General features: G+C 32.2%; 1 protein-coding gene across 5 annotated transcripts in view; it reads left to right on the top strand.

Moving 5' to 3' along the window:
- The window catches only part of LOC143065299 (calcitonin receptor-like), an 84,814-nt gene that overhangs the window by 28,596 nt on the left and 32,190 nt on the right, over window positions 1-24,028 (top strand). For 4 of the 5 annotated variants that reach the window (XM_076238800.1, XM_076238799.1, XM_076238798.1 and 1 more), the window contains exon 3: window positions 1,133-1,294. In XM_076238800.1, the coding sequence (XP_076094915.1) occupies window positions 1,216-1,294 (79 nt within the window). In that variant the 5' untranslated portion in view covers window positions 1,133-1,215. Of the gene's footprint in view, window positions 1-618; window positions 808-1,132; window positions 1,295-24,028 lie in introns of those variants that run through there. The other variant, XM_076238801.1, reaches the window with a different exon arrangement.

The raw sequence follows: 24,028 nt of genomic DNA, 5'->3' as shown, positions 1-24,028 counted from the left end.
ACTTTACCCATTTCTCTGTTTACTGGGTCCATGTTGTAACATCTAATGGTGAGATGCAAGTATTATCTATTCACTATGCCCTATTCTAACCTTAAGAGTTAAAATAAAGCCTTTTTTGGTTTAAGTCTTATTCAGCTTCAATACGCTATATTATTGAATGGAGCGTCAATGTCATTATATACCCATCACTAAGTCTATGTCTATCATATGAACTATAAGTGATTTTAGAAGACACTTATGTATGATTGATGATATACTTACACCTAAAGAAAATACCTGTCACAATTTAAGTTGTCATGAATCTTCTTTATCTCTGGAATTTGCAAATGGTCAATACAAACTGAATTTACAAAAGACTGTTACAAATTACGTTTTAATACTATATGTATTTTCTTAAAGTAGTTTATATATTTTGCTATGAAATACACACATTATTTTATATAACAAAGTATTTAGATGACTTTAGAAGCCACATTAATATGTGAATGTTTACGTCTATTTTAATTATGCTGACTGCAAATAAACATAGCCATTAAGCAATTAGCAGCCCAGCGGTCAAGGTTTTTTTTATATGATAACAGTACTATAGGATGTACTCGATGTATCAAACAGGATATAATTATGCTGATTTTTGTTGCATGTGAGATTGGCTTGATGTAGATTGAGATCTTCCGATCACAACCTGTGCAAATCAATAATTGATGATGACAACTTAAAACTGCTGATTCTGACCAGTCGATAAAAAGAGTTTTGTTGATCGAGATGTAAATTAGTGTTAAAATCTGTTTCGTTTCTTTACATGGAAAAGTGAGAATATTTGAAGTTAAATTATTTGTTTTACAAATTAAGAACTTCGGAAAAAGTAAAGATAAGACAATTTTCTTTTTATTTATTACGAAAACCTTTTTATTATATTACCGTTAAAAGAAATTGATCGGAAAACTAACATTGATAAAGCATTTTAAATCAGATGATTAAACAATGAAGATTTCTACAAACCGATATATTAAAATTGTATAACTAATGTTTTACATGAGCGGGTTAGTTAGCATTATTTTGACATTTAATTGAAACTAGCTATTGACTATATGTATTAATTTCTCTATCATATAAAATTCCGACACTTTTTCAGAGACAGCGGTTGACAGAATGAACGAAGACGTTGTATCTGGATAAATCTGTGAAATTATATTACTGGACTATTTTAAATGAACAATGTCGGATTTGTCAGACAATCCTCATTTAAAAGCACTTCTGGAAAGTTCATTGAGCTGTGTAAAGACGCCAGATGACGGTAAGAATTTTCATTCTGATACTGGTTTACAGTTACTGGTTCTCCCAAAACTTGTTAACATATACTGGTGTTCCTAAAACTTGTGTACAGATGTTATTTACATAGAAAGATAAAAGACGATCTTGATTTAGTTTAATGAATAGTCTTGGGGCATGCAATACTGAAAAAAAAACATTGGTGCAACAATTCAAGATGTGATGAAGCTGAAGAATGATAAACAGAATAAAGTATTGATAACATAAAATATGTGATGAATTAGAAAATTGCAGTCTGTATCAAAACAATAAACATATATTGTCTGAAGAAAAGTATTACCCGAGTACAATCTAATCTGGCACATCTATCTAATTCAAACCTTCTTTCGTAGTAATCTGTTCTCTTATGTTGAACAATTGAATAAGTATCCTCGATTTTTATCTTTGCTGTGATATACGTAATAATTGATATATATTTTGAAAACATTCAAATGAAATCATATTGTGCAATAAGACAACGTTTAATCTGTGCTCTTTAAACTTTAAACACGATTAAAATGAACGTTTTGGATTTATATTAAGATAATCGTCGAAATGATAACTCCATTTCAACACTATTTTATATATTTTCAATATGTATAGAAATAAAGGTACAGAAATTCATGTCTCCTACGGGTTGTGTGTAACTTACGGCATTTGTCTGTGCTATATGTTACAATGTTTAGCCAAGCAATACCGATGTATGTTCGTAATTGTTACACTCATCTCAAATACACCCTTAGTGAATAATTTGAAATTATACTTTTTGTAGAACAATCTATCATTTATTATCTTCTCGTACATTTTCAAATGCACATATCACAAAACCAAGGGTTTCCATTTTTTTAATTCTGCTGTAAACTGCATTTATATTGACGGTAATATATTTTAATCCTTTAAAATAGCAAAAGAATCGGCCTGACATAAACTGAATGAGTCTTTTTTTAGTTACATCTATATTATATCGAAAACATAATGTTTGTGTTATAAACTTAATGCAAACTAAAACCACATTTATTTCCTGGTCAACAACCATCAAAAACGAATTTCTATACGATGAGTCAAGCTCTAACCGCCCTGAGTCTAGTAAAGGTGTCAATAAATTTACCCAAATGTCGATACCTGTATTAGTAGACATTTGGATTAAAATTAGAAATTTGTAATATACTCAAAATTTCTTATATTAAAACTAACGTTATGATATAACTAAAGCAAAACACTGACATAATATCTGATTTGAGACATCTACATAGACATTAGGCGCGCTATAAGTAGTTTTTATAATACCATATCATTTAGTCTATTAAAGAAAATACATTAATAAACAAACAATGCAAATACGTTCAGAAAGCACTTAACGTTATTTAAGTAAAACACCCCGTATCAATGATATAATCACAGGTAATAAAAGCAAACCCAAAACACCTGATTTACTGATATTTAAATCATGATATCCTACCCATTGGATATAGCAATGTCATGAGAATAGAATGCCTCCAATTCGTTAGCTTTAAGATATAAAAACGTTTCTGATTGAATGATTTGTGTAAGTAACACTTATTATAAAATTTTTGAAGTAAAAAGTTACGGTTACAGGTTGCATTTCTGTAAATACTGACTGCAATTTCCCATAGGAACTCCTTTTACGGCTAAAACTGTACCACTTTTACTACTAATTTTCTTAACTACCCCTACCTCGAATAAAAGGTTACCACAGATTTCAATATAAACAAATTGCACATGTATATTACTGGTAACATTCCCAAGTTATGTCTCTATGCATAACTGGGAACCAGTATGTAAACAAAATTAATTTTCTATGAATATTCTAAATCTCCCCAAAAGAGGCGTGGTTTGAGAAACAGCTGTATTTACAAAGTGCAACCTACACATCCAGTAAATTTGTATGCATGTGTACTAAAAATCTGTTACAGTTTATACCAACTTTTGATATTTTTTAACCCTTTCAAAACGTTGTTTTATAATGAACATATATAATGTGTAAACTAGAACGTCACTTCAGACACATCATATGTCTCTGGTGTGGTTGCTATTTGACACCGGCAAAAACTCTCCCATTTTATAGCAAGTTTATAACGCTGGTTTCATAGGGTAATCAAGCAGGTCACTTATTTGAAACGTAGAGCCAGAATTTTCTTAAACACATCGCATAATCCATGGCTTTTCTGCTGTGTTTTTTTTCGGACGTCTATACGTCTAAGTATCAAACTTTTCAAATGTAAAAAAAAAATCATAATGTTTTAGTATTTAAATCTTATGTTTTCTCAATGTAAATTTCTAATGCGCGCAAATTTGATCAAAAGCTGCGCGTAAACGTGAAAAATAATTCCTCCCCAAATTCACGCAAATGTAATGCGCCCGTAGCAATGGGCTTGCTGGTCATTTTTACTGTAAATTTAAACGTTTTCTTTCTCTACTATTTTCGTGTTTAAATTTTCAAGATGAAAGCCAAAATAAAAATCGTATGAAGGCAATAACTCCAAAATGGAGGCGTGTAATAATTTTGATAAAAATAGCAATGTCTGAAGATATTTAACGACTGACCTTCAAACAATGCTTTTTAATCCATGAACTAGGTGTTGCTCGGTCCCTTATTGAATATATTTCGACATTCGAATTATTTGACCAGTTTGTTTTTTTGTGATTAAAGTCCTAACTTGTACTTGTGAAGATTAATTATTTGTTTAATGACTATAATCTATCAAGGAAATCCTTGTTTATCTTGATTTATATAAGCTAAGAAATAATGTAACTTGTATCAAACAATATTTGTAACAACTGTTATATATAAAGTACTTTACATGGACGGCCTGTTGAGAGATCAGATGTTAATTACGCTGCTAGTATTATCCATTTGTTCTGTTATATATCATGTTTATTGTATAAATTATATGATGATTTCGAGTGAATTTATAAACGTCATAACTATTCCACGGTGTCTTCCCGATTGTCCCACTTTTTGAAATTACAGGTAGAAAAGTAATGCAATTTTGTGGGACAATCGGGAATATGTTTGTGGGACAGTTGGGAAGTTTAAATGTGGAACAATTGGGAAATGTTTTGAGTTGTTAATTTCTGTGTCATTTGGTCGCTGGTGGAGAATTGTCTCATTGGCAATCATACCACATCTTCTTATTTTTTATTGAAGTCTGATTCTTCTGTATATAGTTGGTTACGAGTCTTGTCGGCAAAGACAAAAAGGATATTGGTAAAATAATCTCTAATAGTGATTATTTGAAAGACAAAACTGGTCAAAATCTACCAACAGATTCGTAATCAATAAAGAACGTTGTTGGTTCAGGTGATTTTTTAGCAGTCGTCAATAGCGCAGAGAATGTTGTTAACATGTCCTCTGAAATCCCTAGTAAAATTGCAAAGGTACTAGTGGAAACATTTCTCCATCAACAATTTCATATAGATGCTGGAACATATTAATTGACTGTTAGCTATACTGTTCCCAGATAGAGAGTAGAATGTAAATGAGTTTATACCTTTTTAAATTGCATGCATTATTTATTTATTTATTTGAAAACTTTACAAAGAAAATGTTATCAAAATTGTGGTATTGACATTTGTTTTATAAATATTAAACGTAACATTGTAGATATATTTCATAAATCAGAGATATAATATTGGTTTTATATTAAAAGTGTTTTTATCTGATGACTTTCTTTTATATACTTTTGTAAAATTAATATTTTATACCTTTATAAAATTAATATTTTATACTTTTCTAAAATTAATATTTTGTACTTTTATAAAATTAATATTTCATACTTTTATGAAATTAATATTTTGTACTTTTATAAAATTGATATTTTATACTTTTATAAAGTTAATATTTTCATACTTTTATGAAATTAATATTTTATACTTTTATAAAATTGATATTTGATACTTTTATAAAAGTAATATTTTATGTGCAATAATTAATTCTTGTTTATTTTGCAAAACAAACAACAGTTACCTTGTTTATCTAAGAACATTTTACTTCATAAAATAATGTGGGACAATCAGAACTCTAAAATTTTAAAAAGTTGGACAATCGGGAATAAACCCTATTCCACGGGTGTCATTCGGTTTAACGAGAGAAATGGTCGTGAAAGAATATCTAACGGCGGTCGTGAAAAACCGTGAAAAACCTGGTAACGGATCGTGAAAGACATTTAATGAAAATTCTAGGTCAGAATCTTTGAAAAAATCGCTTAATTTTCAAAACGCGGAACAAATCCGAACAAAAAAATATGTCTGTCAAAATGGTTTAACTTCCTCAACATAACTGTGAAATAAGATAGAGAAAATATGCAGTACTTTATGAAAAAACACAAAAGGCGCAATGCATGTCTATGAAATTAATTACAAATACCACTCTTTTTGCACCTATAATGGTCATATTTCAGTTTATCGTGATATATTTGAAATTTAATCTTTGGTGTATCTGATAGTACAGTAAAATGAAGATATGTTCTTCTCTTAAAAGCATTAATTTGTATATGAAAACCTTGAATTTGTTGAATATCCATCAAACTTGATTGTGAAAGATCAGGCAACGCATTATTTTGATCGTGAAAGATAATGCGTGACTAGACTTATTACTAGTAATCAGAAATCAGTATTTCTTTTACCATTTGATAAACCTACAACTGGTTGAAGCCTGTAACTATTTTGATAAGGATGAACATTAAAGCTATTTTTTTTTTTATTATTCAACACTTTACCTCGAAAGTTTAAAAAAAAACAACAACTAAAAACGTCTCTAAATAAGTTTGAAAATTCAGCTCTGAGAATCGGTCAAGTGCAATTCAGGCAGACCGACACTATTTAGCCATAAATATGGATATGCAACGTTTAAACCAAAATGATATCCATCAAACAAAAAATTACAGCAAAACAGCATCTTTCATGAGAAATTTGAGATTGAACGAGAACCAACATTTTGTTCAACAGTACTTTCTTAAGTTCTGTATATACAACGCAAATGTGGATTGATTTAACTATATACTACAGACTATAGAATACCAGAGCGCAAAAGCTGTAATGTCTCGTCTGCTTTACTTAGGCAGCAACCATTTGATTTTCTGGGGGGGGGGGGGGGGGGCTATGGTTTTTTTTGGAAAAAAAAGTTTGTTTCCAGTTTTTGGAGAAAAAAATAATTTGTTTTTGATTCTGAGAAAAAAAAATTGTTTGTTTCACCCTCAGCTGCCACTATATGTAATGCTAAAATTGAAAGAAAAAAATTGTTTTCGACTTGTCGCAGGCGAAAAAAAAAGTTTGTACAGAAAAAAAAAACAATGCCCCCCCCCCCCCCAGAAAATCAAATGGTTGCTGCCTTATGAGAGTTAATTTTTGGAACGTCTATAATATCAGGGGTTTTACTAGAAGTGTCAAATGCGCTTAATGCGCTTAATGTATTTTTGTCCATCTGATGAGTTAAGCCTTTTCCATTGATTTTTATAGTTCGTTCTTATGTTGTACTGTTATACCACTGTCTCAGGTTAGGGGGAGGGTTGGTATCCCGCTAACATGTCTTACCCCGCCACATTATTTATGTATGTGCCTGTCCAAAGTCAGGAGCCTGTAATTCAATGGTTGTCGTTTGTTTAGGTGTTACATATTTGTTTTTCGTTCATTTTTTTTTTATACAAATAAGGCCGTTAGTTTTCTCGTTTGAATTATTTTACATTGTCATATCTTTTATAGCTGACTTTGCGGTATGGGCTTTGCTCATTGTTGAAGGCCGTACGGTGACCTATAGTTGTTAATGTCTGTGTCATTTTGGTCTCTTGTGGATAGTTGTCTCTTCGGCAATCATACCACATCTTCTTTTTTTAAAATTATGATTGTCAATGGTTCATAAAAAGAGTGCAAAGTCAGATGAACCATGACATACAGATCTCTACAAATATCTCGTAGACCAAATAAATGTGTTCCGATCCTTACAGTGCCTTAGAAAATGACAAATGTAAAAGTTATGCTTGGCCAATTAATTCGAAACATAAGGTCAATAGTATATGAACCCTGACCGACAGCCAGACATAGACATCTTACTATCATTCAATATATCAAATACAATTGACGTCATCATGGTCATATATGAAACATGCAGACAGACATGTACACCATACAGAAAATACCATGGCACTATAGCCTACAGATACATATCCAAAAGGCTAGACAACATAAAAAGAGCATTGCCGAATGATGCATGATAATGAGTTCGATGTTATTTGAAACCTTGCAGAAGTCGAAAATGTACACCTCACTATCATAACAACAGACAGTTATCCTAAAGCTTAACGAATCCGCGATACGGACTTGACCACAAAAATGAATCTTCATCCATGAAATATTAAAGGAAATTCGGGGTCAGGTGAATCCTGTCTGACGGACATGTAGTTTATAGGATCCAATATACAAAATGTTGGTATCCTATAAATCGTGATAAGTGAGTACTTCACATGACAATAAAAAGCTTCATCCTACAATCATCCAACTATTTTACATTTTATTTTCTGAAAATATTAATACTTTGAAAAGCTTAAAGCTATTGAGGATGTTGACCTAAATAGCTTTTCTCAATACCAATAACAGATATTAATTATGATATAATTGAAGAATAATTTGAACGTCTTCATAGCATCAGATCTTTCACGATCCTTTTCACGATCTTCAAAAATGCGGTACGTGATCTTTCACGATCCGAAAAATCAATTTTTGTGTAAATAGTTCTTTATTTGCCAAGTTTCAGATTATGTTTATACGAAATAACTATGAGAACCATTTGATTAATTCAAATAGAATGCCCTTATTCGTATTAAAGTAGTTTTTTTAGTTGAATTTGTGAAAACATCATGTTTGTTTACATTTCATTGAAATGTCGAGAAGCAATCTGCCTTTTGTTGTTTTGTAATAACTATGTACATTTAAAACTGGATATTCTCACATACTGATCATAATGTTGAACCATTTTGACAGAGAGTTTTATTTTGTCGTAAATTTGTCTGTGTAATTAATTAAATAAGAATATGTATTGACCTTTCATATGTCTTCTCGATTAAATGTCTTTCACGATCCGTTACCAGAACTTTCACGATCGTCTCTCAATACTTGACCGCCGTTAGATATTCTTTCACGATCATTTCTCTCGTTAAACCGAATGACACCCGTGTTATGTATTCTGTTAACAAACAGATGGATGTATATCCCCGCTTAGTATAAGATATAACAGCATTTCCCTATCTTCTACATTAATTATTAAGAAAAAGACAAATTGAATGTAAGTGAAAATGTCAAGCAGATTACTTCAGATTATTAAATTTACGTTTCAGACTCGTCTATGAACTGTAAATCAGAACTGATGTGTACTTCACGATTGACACCTACATTTATATCTTAACTCGATGTTAAGACCAATTTAGAAACTTTGATTCTTCAATCTGTTTTACGTTTAAAGAGTTCATATTTTTCCCAAGACGGTCAACCAGTCTTTCATTATTCTAGGAAAAATACACACGTTAAAAGGAAGTAAATATGGATTACGTGGGCCTTCTGGTTCTCATATTCAAAGTTCTATTTTGAAGTAATTCCCGCTGCCCTGTTCATTAGAAAATAAAACTGAAATACTGAGAAAGGAATGTTGTATTGGTTTAGATATAGCGAGAACATCTGCAGAAACGGTTTGCAGTGGGCATAGTGCTGTGCCTAAATTTTTACAAGGTGTTCTTCATTCAAAAAAATAAAACTACTCCAAAAACTCTTGACGCATAGCTATTGTGTTTTTTACAAACATGCACTTGTCTTTGAGCAACAGGAAATGACTGAAAATAGCGGAACACAGTAATTTTATCTGAAACAGTTATTTTGATTTTACGTTACTAGCAAAATCATGCTGTATACACAGCGGTAAATTCTAAAAACAAAGAGTACGAAGTTATTTTTATCATTAAGAAAAATAAAACTAATATTTGAAATTTTATCTTGTTCGCATACAATTATACCATTGAAATTTATACAGTTATAAGATGAACAGACGGTCAACTAATGTTTCAATCTCTTTGTTTTAATTCTCAATAGTACAAATACGTACGCTATATTCCTTTTTGATGGTCATGGTAATGTTATTGAATGGCGATCCAGTGATTATTTTCAGGATTAGTGGAGAACCAACATAGTCGTTTTTTATTGCTTTTTTATTTAATATTCTTTTAATGGAAAGATGAAAAATGGCATACTCTATTACGAGCTAATAAAATAATTGAGTTGACATATATTTTCAAACATCGATGTCACTTTGAACTTAAATATATACATCTGTTGGATACTTACATTATTTATGCATACAGAACTGACGATTTTCTTGAAAGAAATCGTCATTGAGCATATATAATGAGGAAAACACAATTAAAGAATTATGAAGTACCGAGCGACTCGCTGTCTGATCATTGATATTTATAAATTACTTATAAGTTATCATTAAACTCTTTTGTCAAATAAAATCAACCGAGTGTATTGATACAAGCGAAACCCTTATTAAATCGATACAAAATATAATCGTGTAAGCTCTCCAGCAAAACAATGAAAACGGACAATGTAAAATATTGCAAGTGATAAGAAATGCTACAGAGACATAAATCTGATTCACACGTGTATAACAAATAGCATCAATTACCCAACTAGTGCAAATTCTTATTTAGAAGGGGGAAATACGATTAAGGGTTAAAGAGACTTTTGTTGATGATAAAACCCGACAAATAACAAAACCTCGACATACCTTTATTTTTCTCTTTTAAAGGTTTGGTCATGAATGAGGTTATCCTGACCTACTTCCAAGTACAGTTTTGGACCCTTAACAAAGTTATTCTGACCTACTTCAATAAACGTTGTTTGACCAAGATAAAGGTTATCCTAGCCTTCTTAAAAGTACAGTTTTGGACCCTGAATAAAGGTATTCTGGCCTACTTTAATGTATGATCTTTTGCCATGATTAAGATTATCCTGACCCCTTCAAAATACAGTTTTGGACCCTGAATAAAGTTATCCTGACCCACTTTTATGTAAGGTGTTTGGCCATGATTAAAGTTATCCTGACCTCTTCAAAGTACAGTTTTGGACCCTGAATACAGTTATTCTTACTTACTTAAATGTACGGTTTTTCGCCATGATTAAGGTTAACCTGACCTCTTCAAAGTACAGTTTTTGACCCTGAATAAAGTTATCGCGCCCTACTTTTAAGTATGGTGTTTTGCCATGATTGAGGTTATCCTGGCCTATTTAAAAGTACAGTGTCGGGCCCTGAATAAAGTGGTTCTGACGTTTTTAATGTGCGGCGTTTGGTCATAATTAATGTTATTATGACATAATTGAAAGTACAGTGTTTTGAATAAGGTTATACTGACTTCTAAATTTGGAACCTGAATAAGATTATCCGGACGTACTACAAAGCACAGTTTGGGACCTGAATAAAGTTACCCCGACATATTCAAAGTACAGTGTTATGACATCAGCTGACAAGAACATAGTTTATAATTAACAGTTTTATGTGACTGCATAGTCAAATCGTTAATGGATGCTATTAGGATAGAAGCAAGGATGGCTGGTATATATGTTAGTCGTACTTAATAACAAGCTGAGTCTCTCTGTAATAAAACAATAAACTTACTGTTAGCAACATCTGTGTTTCCAATAATTCTATCTATGTAGTTATTTTACTTAATTGCGCTACTGAACAGATCAAAAGGCAGGTGCTCCCTAGTATAAAAGGAAACATAGTCTGACAACCGGATACCTAAGAAATGGATATCGCAGTTTCTTATAATTGGAAGACATAGAATAAAACAAAAAATATTTCCAATTAAGAACAAACTTAAACTTTAACTAATCTATAGAAAATAGAGCGAATATCACATGCCTAGAAATAGAATGACATTTCGTATTATTGGTGCTAGAGGGTTTATTTTTATTAAAATCAGCCGGTATAATATAGTACGTACCAGCATAATAGAGAAATACAGTTTTTTTTAAGTTAAATGTCACATCGATTTCGCAGATGTTTTTAATCTTATCTGTGTTAAAGAGGGACAAAAGATACCATAGGGGCAGTCAACCTCATAAATCGAAAATAAACTGACAACGCTATGGTTAAAAATGAAAGAAGACAAACAGACAAACAATAGTACACATGACACAACATAGAAAACTAAAGAATAAGCAACACGAACCCCACAAAAACCTAGGGGTGATCCCAGGTGCTCCGGAAGGGTAAGCAGATCCTGCTCCACATGTGGCACCCGTCGTGTTGCTCCGGTAAATAGTCTAATTCGATAGGTCACATTCATGAAAGGGAAGGGGATTGTAATTACGACGTAGGGAACATATCCGATATCATTTATGAAACGGTTATTCCATAATGGTCAACCAACTCGTGATGGCGTCCGTAAAATTTACGAAGGGATGATTTCAACTTCACCATTTGGAACTTTCGGTTTAATAGCTTCCTTGTGAGCAGCAACCCTCTATCAAGAAAAGCATGATAGGAAATGCAAGCACGGGAATATCGTATCAATTGGGAGATATATACCCGTATGCAGGTTCTGCTGGAATGTTGCTACTTAGAAATGGAAAGTTCACAATTGGAAAGCTGAAATCATCTCTTTTGTCGTAAAGTTTTGTTTTCAACCGACCCTCATTGTCAATTTCTAGATGTAAGTCAAGACATGAGACCGACTTAACTCTATCTGTAGTAACCGTTCACGTCATTCAGCAATTTGATGTTGCTGGATACCAATAAGTAGCTGGTCACATCATTCAGCGAGTTGATGTCTCATGGTATCAGTGAGTAGCTGTCAAGTTGATGTTGCAAGTTATCAGTTCGGAGCGTCCTAAATGTTCCTTTAAGGAAAATAAGGTCACCAATGGGTCTTCAATGCAGCGAGAAACTCCTGCACCTTCAGCTGGCCCTTTAACAAACGTGTATACTAGTTCAGTAATAATGGACTTATACTAAACTCCGAATTATACACAAGAAACTAAAATTAAAAATCATACAAGACTAACAAATATATAACTATATATTTATTTAAAATCAAACTACTATCAACACGTTAACGACATAATTAGACGAAAAGGGAAAATCTTATAACAAAAACATAATAACGTAATGGTATTTAAATAGTGCAAACTAAAACCTCAAATTTGATATTTTTTATGCTTAATTTTTATAATTCTTGTTTGAAAATCCTCTTAAATCTAGATAGCTTACTTGTGATCATTATATTTCCATGTTTAAGAGTCTACAAAAAATTCTTTTGGATGATTTTATGTGCATTTAGTTTCGTACAAATGTATTAGATTGCAGCTATTTTCTTTGTAATTCCGTTTTAATCGATGTCATGCATACTAAATGTATATCAAAACTAGTTTATTAAGTTTTATTGCTAATTAACAAACATTTGCAAAGTAGATTATTAGGTCAATGATCTGAAGCAAAATACTCTCAAACAAATCCATTGAAACTTCCGATGCCTAATTTGTTTGGTCTGGCCAATCTCGTCAGTTATGTTGTATCGTTTATTACAGAACATATAAAATGGCATGGTCGACAGTCAGAAAAAAATCCAATCAGGCTTTCATCAATTTTTAAATGATGTAGGCCTGTTTATATCTATTTGAAGTCTATAATTGTACGAAATAACCTCACATATACAGTCGATATCAAACTTTTTGGTTATTGACTAGCATACAAGTAAAGAAAGAGGCACACATTCCTAGATCGTTTAATGATATTGGTCGTTAATGTTCCTTTTAAGAACTGTTTTAATCAAACACGACATTTCTCGTTTAATGACTTATGATAATTATAAAATGTTCTTTATGAAAATCAAGGCTTTTCTCGATAGATTTTAGAAAGGGGAGACGGTCATGATTTTGTTCACTTTCAATATTTTGTTTAACTTAGATTTCAACTATTATACCATATTGTGTTGTGTCATTATTATGTTATCTGTTCTTCTTTTTAACGTCAAGTCAATATAATAGTATGTCATGACTATGTTGCCATCATTTTTTGTATTCAAATCATTTTTATTATGGCATGATTATCTTGCCCTTCCATTTGACGACAAGTCATAAATATTATGTAATTGTCGTTTTGCCCTCCCTTTTGATGTCAAGTCATATAGTTTTATGTCATGGTAATGTTGCCCCCTTCATGACGTCATGTCATATAATGCTATGTCATGGCATGTTGCCCTACCTTTTAATGTCAAACCATATGTCATGACTATGTTGTTCTCCCTATGAAAGTCAAGTCATATTATATTAGTCATGGTTCTGCTGTCCTCCTTTTGACGCCATGTTGCACTACGTATCGTTGTCAAGTCATATAATGACATGTCATGACTATTTGTTGTCCTCCATTTTGACGTCGCGTCAAGTTATATTATGTTAAGATATGGATATGAATATAATAAAAAGAATACTTTCAGTAAAGACATATGAGACATCGACCTAACGGCACAAAAACAAATTAGAACTGAGAATTTCAAACGTCTGCCCACAACAACATCTTATATTCCAAACGAGAAAATAAAACATTTTAACATAACAGAATTCAATATAATCTAGAGCAGCAGTCGGTTCTGGCCCTGTCTAAATAGTCGTAATATGATTTAAAATACGACAGTAATACGTTTGTGTATGTCAGTTTATGTATAGTTAATTATTTTCCTTGAAGGGACATTTAGGAAGCAATTTCCTTACATCTTGTAATATATTGTAAATAGGTCTGATTGTAATGCATTTTGATAAGACGTTACTAAAGCCTCGGATAGGATCTTTTCTAGTTAATATAGGGGGTTTCCTCTATACTTGTTTGCAGGCATATGTATAAGTATATCATCGGTATATACATGTATGTCCTCAGATAGATTTTTTTTATACTTTACAAAATGTATATGTAACCATGCTTATGTTGTACTGTTACATCACTGTCCCAGATAAGGGGAGGGTTGGGATACCGCTATCATGTTTAACCCCGCCACATTATTTATGATTGTGCCTGTCCCAAGTCAGGAGCCTGTATTCAGTGGTTGTCGTTTGTTTATATGTTACATATTTGTTTTTCGTTCATTTTTTTTATACAAATAAGGCCGTTAGTTTTCTCGTTTGAATTGTTTTACATTGTCATATCAGGGCCTTTTATAGCTGACTATGCGGTATGGGCTTTGCTCATTGTTGAAGGCCGTACGGTGACCTATAGTTGTTAATGTCTGTGTCATTTAGTCTCTTGTGGATAGTTGTCTCATCATACCACATCCTCTTTTTTTATATTTAAATATATTTGTGTGATAAAATATATGGGTCATGGTAAAACCATTGTAAGATCCTATACGAGGCTTAACACATGGGAATTTTCACTCTCGCGAATTTCATCCCAAATGAGCTTATACGTGAAACGACGAGAACTAGTTTCACGTTAATCTCATGTGAAAATCTCGGTGTTTTCACTTGAAAATTTAAATAAGTTTTCAAAATAAAGCTATTAAAAACATCTTTAATTTTCAAATTTAATTAACATGACCAATACCAATGCTATGGTGAAGTTCACGTGAGATCCATATGCATTTCAATTCACGTGTTTCACGTATAAGCTCAGGTGAATTTCACGTCATATTTTATTGCATGAAATAGAAACGATGTCGGGAAATTAACGGTTTTAACATTAATTTTGAGGATACAATAACCGTAAAAATTTAGCAGTTTACACACTTATGATTTTAATTGTCAATAGTTAGAGCAAGGACCAATGCTAGAACAACTAAAACCTTTGAAGGTAAAGATTTGATTGGATACTGAAAGGTCACTGGTTCTCATTCAGTCAAAACATTTCATAACTGCAAACGATATAATTGTAAAACTTTGTGTTTGCACATCCTCGTTTATGTCAGAGAACATTCTTGTAATAACGAATTTGTGAAGTTTTGTGAGCTCGTGACATTCGTATAACACATTTTGTGTTTGTTTGTCCTAATATCTTTTATCGCAATTTACTTATAATCGATATAAATCATTCTAAAATGTCTTATAAAATTATTTACTGACAGTATATCAAAAATTAATATAACATAAAATTATTTACTGTCAGTATATCAAAAATTAATATAACAAATTTTCAATTTATAAAGACTTATTCGGATACGTTGTACCTTTTAATAATTGAATTTGGTGTGTTTAAATTGTTAATGAAATATTTAGTAAATCTCTTTATATAATTTTGTACATAAACATCATGAATTATTAGAGATTCATTATCATAACAGATTTAATTCATAATAGCTAAAATAAGTATTTCTAAGGTTCGAAAGTTTAAATTGAAAAACACGAATTACATTATTTGTTTGATTTGGTGAATAAACCTTTTTATGTAGATAATTCATTACCGTTGAATTTGTTATTTTAGATTTGGACACAATTTGATAAACAAAGTCGGAAAATTTCTGAATTACACTTAAAGGGTCACTAGCTGTCAAACTAATGTTCACCGATTTGAATCGAGTTCACAAATTTAATTTTAATATAGCCATGGAAAACAGTTTTTAAAATTATAAATAGTTTAAAATAAACAATTTACAGGGATTGGGCTTGATAATATGTTACTTTATTTCCTGTGTATTTTAGTCTTGACGCCATCTAATTTTACTATCTAGTTGATCTCCGAAGATCTTCGATATCTGCTAATTTCATATTATAGGTAAGAAAAATTAAGATACATCAATCATCGTTTTTACTTGTATAAGATTATTCTTTAAATTATTTACCTTTGTTTCACTTTCAATGTTGACATTCTTTTCCTTCAAATAACCGAACACGCGCAAATCATGCGTTATAACTCTACCTAAATTGGACGTACATGAATATGGATTCAATCAGGCCGAATTATTCACTAGCAAATGAATAATTCATCATTAAGGTTTCGTAGCCTGATTTGACAAAATGGAACCATACTGTCTGCTAAAAGCGAATACTTATTTCACTATAATTTCACTTTCATTAATGATTGAACAAAACCAAATCATACTTTATATTTTGTATATATCTCGTAGCTAGTGCCTCCATTGAATTAGTGTAAAGCAGTTCTGACTACTTCTATTTTTGATACTAAGAGAATATTTAGTAATAACAATTCCCAGTCGGAGGCAAATTTGAAACAACTATGAACTCAAAATGGGCGCCTTTCATTTCTCTTTTTTTTAAATTTTGTTTTATGTATTTATACTTAATAAAAAATAGCGGATGGAAACACTAACAGTACACGTCTCTATAATAATGATTGGCATTGAAGTATGTCTTATGTCATATAACTAATCCCAGGATATGTTAGCTTAGGTTTTATTAAACAATCTGTCTGAGGTAATGACACTGAGCTGAAAACAACTTCTTCATTGAATCAGATCTCCGATTCACCTTACTAAACTTCAGAATCGATTCGTTATGACTCCTTGTACTACAGGAGTAACAGTGAATGTTATAATTAAAACTAAAGTGGTATTTAATCAAGAATTAAGCCCAGTAGGATTGCGTCTTGGTTGATTCACTGATTATTTACAGTAACCTAGAATAATTGGAGATTAATTAGATTTCTCTAAACCAATTCCAAAGATTACAAATTTACGTTATTGTTATAGAAAACGTGTTATTCTAGTGTCGGATAACCTTTGAATTATAAACAGTATACTTCATTACTGTTAGATCTTACCACCCTCAGCGCTTCCAGTTAATTTGCATTAAAATGAAAAATGAAAGTAAGGTGTGAAAAACGTTAGCAACGGCATTAATACATTATATCAGAAATCACCATTGCACATGTCCTTGAAAATAAATGATCAATTTGTATTCACGATTAGAATCATCATTTTAATTAATATTGTTAGAATACAGGAATATTTACCCCTAACCGTAAGGCAAACACAAATCAATCATATTCCAAAATCACAATATGGAAATAAAAGTTCACTTTATTATACTAGAATTATCAATAGTGCTGTCTTAAAGACAGTGTCAGGGTAGATATCCCGAATTTTGATTATTTTTAGTTGAGGTTAAGTTTGTATTTATGCTCATATTTTTGTCTACTCATTAAGGTCTGTTCTGACTTGAAAGAACGGCAACATGCAAAGTTTTGAATAAAATCAAAGATATTACTCATTTGAAGGGATATACCCGAACCTTAAGTCTTACATGCTTAGAGCTTTAAAACATCTGTTAAAAGGAAAATAATAATTTAGGATTACTAATTCCTTTTTCATACATGTGTGCACGTATTAAAAAATAGATATTCATATATTTACATTGTGTCAAACATCAAATTTATTCGTTCAGTGTATGTTCACTTGTGTTATTATGTCTTTTGATTGAGTTAAGTCATTTTAATTGATATTTTATAGTGTGTCTTTCTATGTTGTGATGTTACACTATTAATTCAGACAAGGGTGGAACTTTTAAACCCGCTGCATTTGTTTTAAGTCGGTAATCTAGGATTCAGTAGTTGTCGTCTGTTGATGGTTTTTTTTATGTAAATTAGATCGTTAGTTTTCCCATTTAAATGGTTTTACAATGGTATTTTTTGGGGTCCTTTATAACTTGCTGTTCGGTGTGACTGTTGAAAACTGTACTTTGACGGGAGAGTTGTCTCATTGGTATTCATACCACCTCGTCTTATATCTATATACATATTCAATGCGTATTTCGACATATTGTGTTTAGATATCCCTCCCATCTCACACCAGTTTAATAGTGAAGTAATAGATATTCAGTATAAAGTCTTCAGAGTAAGCTGAAGTTAATTATTATACAAAAGTAAAGCTATGTGATAATGCAATCAGAGCACAAATGCCACAGATACCTACGGAAGACCAAAAACGAGGGAATTCTGACATGATTAATATGAAATGTTCATGTCAGTAAACCGCCCATATAAAGATACTTAAAACTTTGACAACATCGTATTGCGACTAAACACATTTGTTTCATACATGCCAATGTAATCGTTTTGAGGAAACACCTACTTACAAGTAGAAATATCAAGATGCATGTTTTCTTTATAGAGTTCATTATTTTTGTTATATTACCTTTCACCATTACAAGCGCACTATTTGACCGTCTATTCGGGATTCAAATTTATTACCGTCAGTAGAACTCCCTGACGGAACCTCTAAGACCCTCCGACATTATAAAGATTAATCAAGAAAATTTCTATACGGAAAGTCCCTAGCAATTGGAAAAATTAAATGCTCAAACTCATCAAACGAATGGCTAGAAACCATCATATTCCTGACTTTTTGCAGGCATTGTTTAATGTGGAAAAGGGTGAATAAAAGCTGGTTTTATAGCTAGCGATACCTCTCACCTAAATATTTGATCTTTTGATATGATAAGCAAAGCCTTTTATTGTATACGTTATAAGTAAATGTCCAGACGGCCTATATCTTAATTGAAAAGTAAATATCAACTCAGAAAGATCCCTTTGTTTCTAAGCTCTTCCTTTTTTAATAGGCTGTGGATTTGCAACTACTTTTGACTCAGGCATCAAATGTGCAACTGGGACAGAACAATTGATACCGTAATATTGTTATAACAGATATTATAGCAACATGCAATCTCCTTGCATAAGTTCATTATGTATCATTGTGCACTGATATTACCACAGAAAATTATATTTATATTATATATTAATCTTTGACTAAAATTAAATAAACCATCCTTAAAAAAAGTCATTTAAAAAGACAGATGGCTTTATATTAGACACAGTATGCTATATTTCTAAATGTAATTATATCGTAGTTTGAAATATATTTAGGTTCATCTCTTTGGTTAATATTTACCCAAGTAAAGATGAAATTTCCTTTGGCAGAAATACTAACAATTTGTTCTTAAATGTTATCCTCGTCATCTCAGTTTCTTCCTTTTCCTATGTTTCATTTATTTGTTCTTTTTCCTTTTCCCTGCTTTTTTTTTATGTCTCTTAGATTTCAGGTCATGACACACGTAATAATAAAATGTTATTTCGCTAAAACTTCGTTTCACTAGTAACATATGATAAACAATTTAATACATATCTTAGTAGTATTTGTTAACGAGATGTGTCGAGGTGGTTGTCTTCTAGGGAAGTTACTGTGACATAATCAAAGAAATAATCGAACTTTTAATCTTGTAGAAAGTACAAAAACAGATCCTGATTTTAATGAACAAGTGCTGATATTTCAGACATAAACTAGTTATAGCAGTTGAAGTGATCTGTCAACATAAACTCAAAATCAAACCAGATAGAAAAATTGGTTAAAACCATTTCCAGGACAATTTCATTTGAAATACGGAATGAAATGGTAAATGGAAAAGAAAATGTATGTATCGCGTACAGCTTTTGGTTCAGCTAGTAACTGCGTCGTTCTTAATAAGATTCAAGTAAACATTTTTAATGTTATGTTTTGTACACGAGATCATTGCCTTTGTTGTTTTTTCTCTAGATTTGTTTAGTTAGCTATGAAAAGCACCGAAAAATGTGAACTCATGCAAACAATAAAACTATGGGCATATTTTATAACAATACAATAAACGAAAAAATAAACATGGCATGGTGCATGATTTGGGACACTTAAAGAATGTGGCGTGGTTAATAGATTTTAGAAGATGCTGTTACAATGAGACAACACTCCAGCCAAGTCACAGTATGAAAACGTAAACCATTATAGGTCAAATATAAAAAAAGAAGATGTGGTATGATTGCCAATGAAACACAGACATTAACAACTATAGGTCACCGTACGGTCATCAACAATGAGCAAAGCCCATACCGCATAGTCAGCTATAAAAGGCCCCGATAAGACAATGTAAAACAATTCAAACGAGAAAACTAACGGCCTTATTTATGTAAAAAAATGAACGAAAAACAAATATGTAACACATAAACAAACAACAACCACTGAATATACAGGCTCCTGACTTGGGACAGGCACATACATAAATAATGTGGCGGGGTTAAACATGATAGCGGGATCCCAACCCTCCCCTAACCTGGGACAATAGTCTTCAACACAGAGCATTGGCTGACATTAAACAGCAAGCTATTAAGAAAAAATGACTTATGTCAAACCACTCAACTTGGAAAACCAACGGTATAATACCCCCCCCCCCTAATAAAAAAAAAATGAGAAACGAGAAACACTTATGAACCATATCAACAATAACAACAACTGAACATCAGGTTCCTGAATTATGACAATAGCAAACAAATGCAACGGATTTTAACGTTTTTACAGATACTAACCTACATCCTTACATAAGACGATAGTGTAAAACCACAACACAGGAAGACGCATTATAAAATATCCATTGAAATGGCTTAACTCAATCAAAAGACATATGAACACAACAAGTGAACATACACCTAACCAATAAATTCGATCTATGACACATTGTATCAGCATTCTCCTAATTTGGCAGTGGTGCATCAGCAAAACGTGAAATGAGTTGAAAAAGTTTTACTCAAAAGTGTGCTATATTGCTCCTCCTTTTCCCCTTTCCGTTAATGCCTTTTCACGGGCACATATGAATAAACCCATCATAGGTACCAGTGTTGAAATTTTATATTTACGCCAAACGCCCGTTTCGTCTACAAAAGACTCATCAGTGACGCTCGAATTAAAAAAATTAAAGTACGAAGTTGAAAAGCATTTAGGAACACAAATTCCTAACGGGTATGTCTCAAGTACTCAACAGTTCATAGTAAATACATTACAAATTATGTGTGTACCTTTGATTTTAACCCAATTGACAGAAAATCTAATTTGCACTTGTTTTCAATGTTTGAGATATTTGTTTTGTAGGAAAGGCAAATTCAATTGACCTTATAATGCTGTGTATACAAAGTATTATATAATCATTCTAATTTTGCTATCAAACGAAGAAATGTGTTCAATTTGACACTTCATACATGGGTATACAATCTTTTAATATTTACTGACGACAATTTGCTAACACAAATATGACAAAACGGTCATTTAATCACCAAAAGCATTGCATTTGCATGTTTAACCCATTTAATACAGATACCTAAAAATGATACGTAAAAGATTTGACAAGATGTTCTTTTCAGTGAAAGTTTTGTATTTTCCTCTATAAGGTTCATATTATATTCCGAATATTTAAGAAAAATCAAGAACCAGTAAATGACATTTTTTTTTTAATTTTTGGAAATTAAGGAATGTTCATTCTTGACTTGAGGCCCTGGTTTTAACGGAAATTGCAGCGTATGAATTGTTTACGACCTAGGAAAACAGAAAGAACAAATAATTAGCTTTCGATTAGTATCTCTTTGTGTTAGGTTGGTGCGTAAGAATCATTTGTTAAAAGGTTAAACAATAACATGATAGGTGCAAGAGGACGAGATTTACAAAAGGAGTCACAAAAAAGCATCTGAAAGTTAACTATTTAGAGCCGTAGGTAAAATTTGGAATATTACATTTGTATATATATTTATAGATATTTTATAAAGACAACAGTAGTATGCCGGTGTTAAAAAGTCATAAATCGATTAAGAGAAAACAAATACGGGTTAATACAGAACTATTAGATGAAAATAAAGAAACAACAGGAACACTAAAGTGCAACAAAAACAAACGCCAACATACATTGAAACGAACTATTTGATAACAACTAACATATTCAAGACTTGGTTCAAAACAGTGAAGAAAAAAAAATGTTGATTGAACCTGGTTTAATGGCTAGCCAAACCTCCCGCTAAATGACAATATTAAAATCTCGAGGAAATGACAATAATACGTGACAGAAATATAGCACAAATTTTCCTCGGAGTTCAGTATTTCTGTGATTTTGCTTTTTACTGACAGCTAGTACTAAGTCAATAGCAACCAATAACAAATCATGTATATAAAACTAACATATCAATCAGTATATCCATGCAATATCCTGTGGATTTTGTGTAAAGACGTCGTTAACAGTCAGCTTGTGCAATGCCAAAATATAGATATCGTTAGAATATAGTACTGTGAATCTGCATATTTGCATAACAAAGATATTAAGAATGGCTTTAATTTACTGATAAGAAATAGTTATCAAAGGTACCAGGATTATAATTTAGTACGCCAAACGCGCGTTTCGTCTACATAAGACTCATCAGTGACGCTCAAATCAAAATATTTATAAGGCCGAACAAGTAAAAAGTTGAAGAGCATTGAGGATCCAAAATTCCAAAAAGTTGTGCCAAATACGGCTAAGGTAATCTATGCCTGGGATAAGAAAATCCTTAGTTTTTCGAAAAATATAAAGTTTTGTAAACAGGAAATTTATAAAAATGACCACATTATTGATATTCATGTCAACACCGAAGTGTTGACTACTGGGCTGGTGATACCCTCGGGGACAAAGCGTCCACCAGCAGTGGCATCGACCCAGTGGTGTAAATAGTTATCAAAGGTACCAGGATTATAATTAAGTACGCCAGACGCGCGTTTCGTCTACATAAGACTCATCAGCGACGCTCAAATCAGTTTTTATATCAATACAAACAGTATTCAAAGATCACAGTGTTGAATTGGTCACATTTTGAAATATAAAGTAATTTGATTTGAGGGATTGATGAGTTTACCCTGATCTTATCTAAATTTCCGGGCTCAGTATCACCATTACCGTAAACATTCAGATGTGCTATTCCGTTTGAACTAAGTTTTCTACAGGAACAGCCACACTTGCTAACTAAATCTTTGCATTAAGTGAAGGTTGTTCATTTTTAGCTCACCTGGCCCGAAGGGCCAAGTGAGCTTTTCTCATCACTTGGCGTCCGTCGTCGTCCGTCGTCGTCGTTAACATTTTACATTTTGAACTTCTTCTAGAGAACCACTGAATGGAATGAAACCAAACATGGCATGAATGTTTCTTACGAGGTGTTGACCAAGTGTTGTTACTTTGTAGCCGATCCATCATCCAAGATGGCCGCCAGCGGGGGACTTAGTTTAACATAGGACCCTATGGGAAATGCATACAAATGATTTCTTTTAGAGAACCACTGAATGGAATGAAACCAAACATGGCATGAATGTTCCTTATGAGGTGCTGACCAAGTGTTGTTACTTTGTAGCCGATCCATCATCCAAGATGGCCGCCAGCAGGGGATTTAGTTTAACATAGGACCCTATGGGAAATGCATACAAATGACTTCTTTTAGAGAACCACTGAATGGAATGAAACCAAACATGGCATGAATATGTTCCTTATGAGGTGCTGACCAAGTGTTGTTACTTTGTAGCCGATCCATCATCCAAGATGGCCGCCAACGGGGGACTTAATTTAACATAGGACCCTATGGGAAATGCATACAAATGACTTCTTTTAGAGAACCACTGAATGGAATGAAACCAAACATGGCATGAATGTTCCTTATGAGGTGCTGACCAAGTGTTGTTACTTTGTAGCCGATCCATCATCCAAGATGGACGCCAGCGGGGGACTTAGTTTAACATAGGACCCTATGGGAAATGCATACAAATGACTTCTTTTAGAGAACCACTGAATGGAATCAAACCAAACATGGCATGAATGTTCCTTATGAGGTGCTGACCAAGTGTTGTTACTTTGTAGCCGATCCATCATCCAAGATGGCCGCCAGCGGGGGACTTAATTTAACATAGGA

The sequence above is a fragment of the Mytilus galloprovincialis genome, chromosome 2, assembly GCF_965363235.1.
Source record: "Mytilus galloprovincialis chromosome 2, xbMytGall1.hap1.1, whole genome shotgun sequence".
In the NCBI taxonomy this organism is placed as follows: domain Eukaryota; kingdom Metazoa; phylum Mollusca; class Bivalvia; order Mytilida; family Mytilidae; genus Mytilus; species Mytilus galloprovincialis.
Note: the sequence above shows the minus strand (reverse complement) of the source record. Positions and strands in the feature narration are given on the sequence as shown.